Source organism: Grus americana, chromosome 31 (assembly GCF_028858705.1).
Source record: "Grus americana isolate bGruAme1 chromosome 31, bGruAme1.mat, whole genome shotgun sequence".
NCBI classification, from domain to species: Eukaryota; Metazoa; Chordata; class Aves; order Gruiformes; family Gruidae; genus Grus; species Grus americana.
In genome coordinates this window covers 2,726,044-2,734,372 of record NC_072882.1, presented here as the reverse complement: position 1 = coordinate 2,734,372, position 8,329 = coordinate 2,726,044, and the positions used below count along the sequence as shown (strand labels likewise).

At 73.4% G+C, this 8,329-nt stretch overlaps 1 protein-coding gene across 5 annotated transcripts; it reads left to right on the top strand.

Annotated features, from left to right (window-relative positions):
- Positions 1–350: 350 nt before the first annotated feature.
- On the top strand, positions 351–8,270 carry NCKAP5L (NCK associated protein 5 like). 5 transcript variants are annotated; one of them, XM_054807045.1, is made up of 14 exons: positions 382–465; positions 1,019–2,785; positions 3,217–3,258; positions 3,357–3,464; positions 3,796–3,864; positions 3,974–4,012; positions 4,092–4,211; positions 4,310–4,417; positions 4,804–6,548; positions 6,657–6,810; positions 6,912–6,990; positions 7,071–7,445; positions 7,558–7,697; positions 7,837–8,270. In XM_054807045.1, the coding sequence occupies exons 4-14, from the start codon at positions 3,363–3,365 to the stop codon at positions 8,071–8,073; spliced, it is 3,168 nt and encodes a 1,055-aa protein (XP_054663020.1). In that variant the 5' UTR covers positions 382–465; positions 1,019–2,785; positions 3,217–3,258; positions 3,357–3,362; the 3' UTR covers positions 8,074–8,270. The 5 variants fall into 5 exon arrangements, with proteins under 5 accessions (XP_054663019.1, XP_054663020.1, XP_054663022.1 ...); XM_054807047.1 differs by having other exon boundaries at positions 416–465; positions 1,019–1,059; XM_054807044.1 differs by lacking the exon at positions 1,019–2,785 and having other exon boundaries at positions 351–465.
- Positions 8,271–8,329: the final 59 nt, after the last annotated feature.

Sequence of the window (8,329 nt, the reverse complement as noted above, 5' to 3'; positions counted from 1 at the left end):
CGGGCGTTGTCCCCTTGTTTTGGTCCTTTGCAGAAGACCCCAGAGCTCGGTGGCTGCGGGGGGGGGGGAGGCACGACCCGGCCGAGCCCACGCGGCCTCCGTGGGGCACTCGCAGGGCCGGTCCCAGCCCGGGGCAGCGGCATCTCGTATCCCCGCGGGGGGGGGGGGGCACCGGGTCCGTCTCGGGCAGCTCCGGGGATTGCAGTGGGGGAAGGCAGCGGGCCGAGGGAGCCGGCCCGGCCCGGGGGGAAGGGATGCGGCGGCGGCGGCAGCACCGGGACACCCGCCGCCCCCGTCCCCGTCCCCCCCGCCGCCCCCGGGCGCGGATTGGCGGCGGCGGGGGCGCAGGGCGGAGCCGGCCCGGTGGAGCCATGACATCACCGCCGCCGCCGGGCCAGCCCCGGCCCTAGCCCCGGTCCCGGCCATGCCGCCCCGCGCCGCCGCCCCGCCGTAGCCCCCGTAGCGGTGAGTCCGGCCGCGCCGCGGCGGGGGTGGGGGACGGGACACACGGGCGGGGAGCGGCGGCAGCGCCGGGGGGGTCCCTGGGGAATCGGGCCGCAGCTCGGGGGCACCAGCATCCCCGCGGGGCGGAGGGGGGGGGTCCCCGGTGCTGCCGGGTACCGGAACGTGCCGGGGGGGGCGAGGGGGAGGGCCCGGGCGGCGGGGCTGGGGATGCCCCGGGGAAAGCGGTGCAGGGTGTCCTGCCCGGTTCCCCCCGTGCATCCCCGGTGCATCCTGGCTGTCCCCCTGCACGTCCGCGCTGTCCCCGGGCTGTTGTCCCCAGCACATCCCGCGTGTCCCCAGCCTGTCCCCGCTGTCCCCTGCTACATCCAGGCTCTCTCCCTGCTGTGTCCTGGCTGTCCCTGGTGTGTCCCCCGCTGTCCTCCATCCCACCCGCGGGTCCCCGCTGTCCCTGGTGCATCCTGGCCGTGCCCCGTGGGTCTCTGCTGTCCCCACTGCATCCTGGTTGTCCCCAGTGTCCCCACTGCATCCTAGTGTGTCCCTGGTATGTCCCCAGTGTCCCCACTGCATCCCGGCTGTCCCTGGCGTGTCCCCCTGGTGAGTCCCAGCTGTCCTCGATGTGTCCCTGCTACCCCAAGGCTGTTTCTCTAGCCCATCCCACTTGTCCCTGGTGTATCCCGGCTGTCCCCAGGGTGTCCTCACTGTCCCCAGTGCAGCCCGCCTGTCCCTGGGCTGTCCCCGATGTCCCTGGTGCGTCCTGGCTGCCCCAAGAGCAGTCCAGCCCCTGCAGCCCAGCATGGTTGGGGACACTTGGGGCTGTCACCCCAGGTCCCTGGGCTGGGGTGGGGACCCTGGCCAAGGCCAGCCTGTCACAGCCATGCTGTAGGACCATGGCCCGGGTGCAGGGGACCGTCCCCTGCCGCGCTGGCGTGTCCACAGCTGCGTGGTTTGGGCACGTGCTGCATCCCCGTGGTGCCCAGGGCAGCGGGTGTGAGTGACCGGGGGCACCAGGGATGGGGACACGTTCTCTGGGTGCCCCTGGCTCTGCTGGAGCTGTGTCCCCCTCCCCACAGGGACCCTCGTGCTGGGGGAGGGGACGGCGTGCCGTCCATCTGTCAGGGCCCCCCTGGCTGTCCCCCGCCGGTGAGGCCTGGGGGGGCCGCGGGCTGCTCTTCCCCTCCAGACGGAGCCTCACTTCCCCCCGTGACGCAGCCGGAGCCGCCAGCCCCGGGGGCCGCTTCCTGCGCCTGGGGGCAGCGCGAGGGGGGCCCACGCACCCACGGGCACCACAGGCTGCCCCGGGGACCTGCCTGGGTTTAATCCCGGCCCCGTGGGCTGCAGGGGACGGGGACAGCACATGCGAGGTTTGGCCGTGTGTGCTGGTGAGGGTGCACGGTGCTGCTGTGTGGGGGGCCAGCGGGGGCCTGGGGCCGTGCAGCCCACGGTGGTGGGGACAGCGGGCTCCGGGCTTGGCAGGGACACGGGGAGCACGCTGCAGCCCCTCTCTGCGCCTGTCCCCGTGCGCTGAGCAGGGCTGTAAATGCCCGTGCTCCAGTTACTTTTGCCGCTCTTGCGGCATTGGGTGGGAAAAGGCGGCAGAGTTTGCTCCGGGGGCATCTGGTGGCTCCCAGTGCTCCCACCCACGGTGCAGCCGTGGGGGGTCCCCAGTGGGGGACAGGGCTGTTGTGAGCGCTGTGCGCGCCCTGACCGCGCCTGTGTACAGTGACCTCCCTTCCAGCCTCGCCGCATCCATCACCCCCAGACCCTCCCGTTGACCCCTCCGGTTCTCCCCACGCTGCTGAACCCCCCTGCCAGGGCGCCAGACGTCACCGTTGGGGGGGTCCGGGTGAGCCAGGGCTGCGTGGCCCCTTGTGAACCCCAACCCGTGCCCTGCTCGTGGGGTGCGGGGTGGGGGTCCCGGCACGGCATCCCCGAAGGGTGCCCGGGCTCCTGGGGGTGTCTCTTCAAAGGGTGCTGGGTGCCCCTGGGGGGGGTCCCTCTCCCTCTCCGTGGGGTGCCCGGTGCCACATGGGGCTGCCCGGTGTCCCTGTGCCGCCTATCGCGGGGGCTCCCGGTGCCCCGGACCCCCCGGTGCCGGCTTCCCGGTGCTCCCTGCCCAGGGCTGCCGCTGGCGGAGCCGCGCACCGGGGGCGGCGGCGGCCCCGGCTCCTCCCCGGCCGCGGCGGGAAGGCGGAGCCGGGCCGCCGCCGCCTCCCAACAATAGCGCGGCCGGGCCGGGCCGGGATGGAGCTGCCGCCGCCGCCGGGACCGGCCCCGGGGCCGCGCTGAGCGGGGACGGGCGGTGCCGCCGGGAGCCCCGGGGGTGAGTGCGCGGCGGGGACGGGAGCGCGGCGGGGGGGCCCGGGCCGGTGCTCGGGGCCGGTGCTCGGGGCCGGCCCCTGTTCCGGAGCGCACGGGCGAGCAGCGCGGGGAGGCACCGGCGGCGGGGGGAGCCCCGGGGGGGAAGCGGGGTGTCCGGCACGGGGGCTAGAGCCGGGGGGACCCGTCTGTACCGGGTGCTGCACATTCCGGTGCCCCGAGGCCGCCTCACGTCACGGTGCCCTGGTGCCGGTCCCGGGGGTGCTGTGCATCCCGGTGCCGGTGCTGGTCCCTGCACGCCCCGGGAAGGGACGTGGGTGGCTGCGCTGCAGGAGGTGTCCCTGAGCCTCCGGGTGCCGGTGCCGGTGCCGGCAGGGTCGGGGCTCGGCCCCGAGGCTTCGTGCCCCCCCCCCCCAGCCCTGTTCTCCCCCGCAGGTGACACCGCGGAGGGACGGGGCTGGGGACATCCTGAGCGAGGTAAGGGGGGGGCCCGGGCTGCCCAGGGCCTGGCTGGGCCGTGGGCACACGAGGCAGGGGCCAGCGGGGACCCCAGCCTGATGCGTGTCCCCCTGCAGCCAGCGATGTCGGAGAGTGTGGCCGAGGTGCCGGGAGACGGGAGCCCCGCGGCGCTGGGAGAGACAGGCACCAGCCATGAGCTGCTGCAGCGGCTGCGGGAGCTGGAGGTACGGCGGGGGCCGGGGGCCGGGGCCACCAGGCAGCTGTGGCTGGTGCCACCAGGCAGCCATAGCCACCAGAAAGCAGGGCCATCATGGCGGCCGTGGCCATTGCCTTCAGGCAGCCGTGGCCACCGTGCAGCCGTGGCTGGTGCCACAGAGCCAGCAGCCCAGGCGCCACGGTGGGCGGCAGCGCTTTCCTGCTTTGCGTGACCCTCGTGTGCCCCATCCCTCCATGCATCGCACCAGGCAGAGGAGGGGTCCCTTTGGTGCCGTGGGAGGGGTCCAGGCACCCAGGCCCCTCTGCCATGTCCCCAAGCCGTCCCTGCTCTGTCCCCAGGCGGAGAACTCGGCTCTGGCCCAGGCCAACGAGAACCAGCGGGAGACGTACGAGCGCTGCCTGGACGAGGTACTGGGGGCAGAGGGGGGCACGTGGGGCACGTGTGCACACGCGTGTACCTGGGCATGGGGCTGTGCGTGCCCTCGCACCCCGCCCAGGCCCCCTCTCTGCTCCCCAGGTTGCCAACCACGTGGTGCAGGCGCTGCTCAACCAGAAGGTGGGTGTCAGGGGGCCACGGGGGGCGGCAGGGGGCTGGGGAGGTCCTGGCTGACCTCCCCCCTCCCCGCCCTGGCCAGGACCTGCGCGAGGAGTGCATCAAGCTGAAGAAACGGGTCTTTGACCTGGAGCGCCAGAACCAGGCACTGAGCGACCTCTTCCAGCAGAAGCTGCAGCTCTCGGCCGGATCCCTGCCCCAGGTGCGGCGGGGGCTGTGTTGGTGCTGGGGGGGTCATGGGGCAGAGCCCCCCTCCCCCCCCCTCCCCAAAGCTTAACCTGGGGTCTCCCTCCTTGCCAGCTGCCGATGCACCCGGTGCCCCCGGACGCCCCGGCCAGCCCCCAGCCGGGCTCTGCCGAGCAGCCGCCCCCTCCGCTGCCCCCTAGCCACTGTGTCCCCTCGTCGGAGGTGAGTACTGGCATCGCTGAACCTCTCTGCCCCGCTGTCCCCCTCTCTAGGCCGTGGCGTCCCCCTCCCCAAGCTCTTGCCTTTTCCAAGCCCGCAGTGTCCCCAAACCTGTGGTACCCCACTTTCCAGGCCCATGGTAATCCCCCTCCCTGGGTCTGTGGTGTGCCCCTCTCTGAGCTCCTCCGCCTGTGGTGTCCCTGGCTCCAAACACCTTTGCCCCCCGGTATCCCCAGTCCCGTTGTGTGCCCACCCCAAACCCCACTGCATCCCTCTCCCCATTCCCCTCTGCCCATGGTGTTCCCAGGGCATCCCCCTTCTGCCAGCTCCACCACCCCAGCCCCAGCACGGTGCCGTTGGGCTCAGCGCCGGGTGCCTGGTCCCCACAGGTGACCCCCTCAGTGCCGTCGGGCAGCCCCGGGCTCAGCCCTGGCGCCCCACCCCTGGACGCCCTCTCCCCCTTCTTCAAGAAGAAAGCCCAGATCCTGGAGGTGCTGCGCAAGCTGGAGGAGACAGACCCGCTGCTAGGGCCCCCCCCAGCCTCCCCCGGCTCCCCTGAGCCCTGTGCCGCCCCAGGCTGGCCCTCGTGCCCACTGCGGGGGCCGGGGGCTGCCGGAGGGTGGCGGGGGGCCGAGGGCAGCCCCTGCTCTTCACCAGAGGAGGCTGCGCCGCCACGGGGGGCCCTGCTCAGCGCCTTGGCCGAGCGGCTGCTGCGGGGCGAGGGGGGGTGCTGCCGGCGCAACGGTGAAGCCCCTGGGGGCCCCCCCCGGCAGCGGCAGGGGGAGCACCCTGCTTTCCTGGGGCTCTATGCCCCGGGCAAGGAGAGCCCCGAGGGGGGCTTCGCCCTGCTCTCACCCGGGGGGGACACCAACCCCCTGCCCTCCCCGCCCAAGGTGCTCAAGCTGCCGCCCCCCCCCGGGGCGCTGCGCCTCAGCCCCCAGCTCCCCCGTGCCTCCAAGATCCCCTGCCGCGGCGGCAACCCCGAGGCCTCGCCGGCGCTCAGCCGCCGCGCCTCCCCCGATGCCCCCCTGGAGCCCGGCTCCCCCGAGCCCCCTGCCTTCCCCGTGCCACGCACCTACGAAGCAGTCGAGCAGACCCCCGGGCCGCCGGCCCCCCCCAGCAGTGGGGAGCGGGCTGCTGCCTCCCCCCCCAGCACCCGCCGCAGCACGGGGGGCTCGGCCCCCTCCCGCCGCCCCAGCAAGAAGACCCCTGAGCCAGGCTATCTGCCCTTCAAGGAGCGCCTGGCCGCCCTGGGCAAGCTGCGAGGGGCCGAGGGCCGTGAGCCCCCTGGCCCGGGGCGGCCTGAGCGGGGCCATGGGGCCGAACCACGACCCCCACCCCGGGGGGGCTTGGGGGGCAGCCTGAAGCACCCCGAGCCGGCGCATGGTGGGGAGCCCCTGGCCCGCTGCTACTCCTCCGGCTCTATGGGTGAGCCCAGCAAGGCAGGGGGCAAGGGGCGCCCCGTCGGTGGCAGGACCCCGCCACGGGTCCCCCCAACCCCCCCCGCCAAGGCCACGCGCAGCCCCCACGGCAGCCCCACCAAACTGCCCACCAAGGCGGGCGCCGGCAAAGCTGGGACACCGCGGGGTGAGGAGCCAGCGGATGCCAAAGCGGCGGGGGTCCCCCGCAAAGCACCACCAGCCCCTGACCCCCCTGGCACGGGACCGCCGCCATCGGGTGCTGCAGGGCACTCTGCCATCGAGGAGAAGGTGATGAAGGGCATCGAGGAGAACGTGCTGCGGCTGCAAGGGCAGGAGCGGGTGCCGGCAGGTGAAGCCAAGGGGAAGGCGGCTGGTGGCTTGGCCAGCTGGTTCGGGCTGCGCCGCAGCAAGCTGCCGGCTCTGAGCCGTCGCGGCGATGGCGGCCGGGGCCGGGAGTGGGCTGGGACGCCGGCTCCCCTGCGGCGGGAGGTCAAGCTGGCCGCCCGCAAGCTGGAAGCCGAGAGCCTCAACATCTCGAAGCTGATGGAGAAGGCGGAGGATCTGCGCAAGGCGCTGCGGGAGGAGCACGCCTTCCTGCAGGGGCTGGCGCTGGAGAAGGGGCATCCGCGCGGGCCCCCCCGTGGCCCCAGCCATCTCCCGGTGATGTACCAGGAGGTAACGGCCGAGACCTTCATGCAGCAGCTGCTCGACAGGTCAGCAGTGGCCCAGGGCCCAGGGGAGGGGGCGAATGAGGGTGGTGGGTGCCCCCCACCCCAGCCCAGCCTGACGCGGTGCCCCCCCCCTCCCCGCCCCCCCCCCAGGGTGGACGGGAAGGACGTGCCCTACGAGAGCTGCCTGGAGCACAAGCGGGAGCTGTGTGACCTCCGGCGGGCCCCCCCTGACACCAAAGACCCTCGGCTCTGCCGCCCGCCCCGCAATGGCATCGTGGGACACCTGCGGGAGCCCCCCAGCAAGGTGAGAACACCCTCCCCTCCCCCAACTCCCACTGCTGGCTGTGCACCCCACTTTGGGGGGGGGGAGACCCCGTGGCTGCTTACTCTCTGCACTCCCCACAGGTGCTGGACGTGGGGCTCCGGGATGAGCTGCCATCAGACGAGAGTTTGTCTGAATCGGGGCCATCACAGCACTTTGCTGGTGAGGGGGTGACAGTGGAGGGGGGGAGTATGGTGGGGAGGGGGACACCACGGCACTGACACCTCCCCTTATGCCGGCAGCCTGCGGCTCACTGACGCGGACGCTGGACAGTGGGATCGGGACCTTCCCGCCTCCTGACTATGGGGGGATCCCCACCAAGAGCACCCCCAAACCACGGGGCCGCCCCGAGCCACTGCCTGGTGCCGTGCCGGCGCGGCCGCCCACCGTCACCAAAGTGCCGCGCAAGGCCCGGACGCTGGAGCGAGAGGTGCCCAGCGCAGAGGAGCTGCTGGTGGCTGGCAAACACCGGAGCGCCCCGATGTGCCGCCCCCCGGCCCCCCCCGGCCCGCACGGCCACCGTGCCGGTCCTCAAGGTCAGTGTCGTGCCATGCTCTGTGCCGGGGGCGTGCAAGGCCCCACCAATGGTGCTGGATGCTCATCCATGTTCGTGCAAGGTGCAACAGGGTCCCAGCCCCCACCCCTGGCAGGGATGTGGGGGTCATTGCAGGGGTGTCCTGCAGCCAGCCTGACACATTCCCCCCCCCCCCCCCCCCATTTTCCCTGCAGATGCCGGTGACAATGCCGGGAAGCCGCGGCGCGTCCAGCAGAGCAAGAACTGGACCTTCCCCAACGCCAAAGCCTGCGGCGCTGCCGACCCCTTCCTCTGCCCCACGGGGGGGCTGGAGGGGCTGCACTGTCCCACGCTGGTAAGGGGTGGCTGGGGGGGGGTGGGGGGCAGGGTGCTGCAGGACCCCCCCCCTGCCAGCCCTGGGGTTTAGGGAGCATTGGTGGGGAGCAGGGGGGCCCAGCGAGCCCCCCCCCCCCCACTGTGCTGTTCGTCCCCAGGTGCCCGCATGCAGCCCAGCAGGGTGTCGAGGGGCATCCCCGGAGGCCCCCCCGCCGCTGCCCCCCGCCCTGAGCGCCAGCAGCAGCCGGACACCCAGCGCCTCGGACGTGGGGGACGAGGGCAGCACAGAGGCCCGGTCACGGGATGGGGGGCATGGCCCCCCGGGGCTGGAGCACTCCGAGTCCCTCAGCGACTCCCTCTACGACAGCCTCTCCTCCTGCGGCAGCCAGGGCTGAGCCCCCCGTGCCCGCACTCGCACGTCTTCCGCCCCTGCTGCCCCCCGGCCCCGGTCTGGGGGTGCACCCGGGGGGCATGCGGGGGTCCCGGTGCCCCATCTCCCCCCGCGCCCGGCTCTCTCCGATGGTGCTATCGCAGTGTACAGCCCCTGCCGCCGGGTTTTTAACTCGATAAAGCCGCCCTCCCCCGGTTTATTTATATACGTTATTGTGCAGCCGCTGTTGTCTCTGCATCGGCCACATCCTGCCCGCGGGG

Bases quoted from the DNA above. Each gene is read 5' to 3' on its own strand.
- NCKAP5L (XM_054807042.1), top strand. From the start codon at position 1,009: ATGTCCCCAGTGTCCCCACTGCATCCCGGCTGTCCCTGGCGTGTCCCC. The intron at 1,060-3,216 runs GTGAGTCCCAGC...TCTCCCCCGCAG, and splicing joins GTCCCTGGCGTGTCCCCCTG to GTGACACCGCGGAGGGACGG. The intron at 4,013-4,091 runs GTGGGTGTCAGG...CGCCCTGGCCAG, and splicing joins AGGCGCTGCTCAACCAGAAG to GACCTGCGCGAGGAGTGCAT.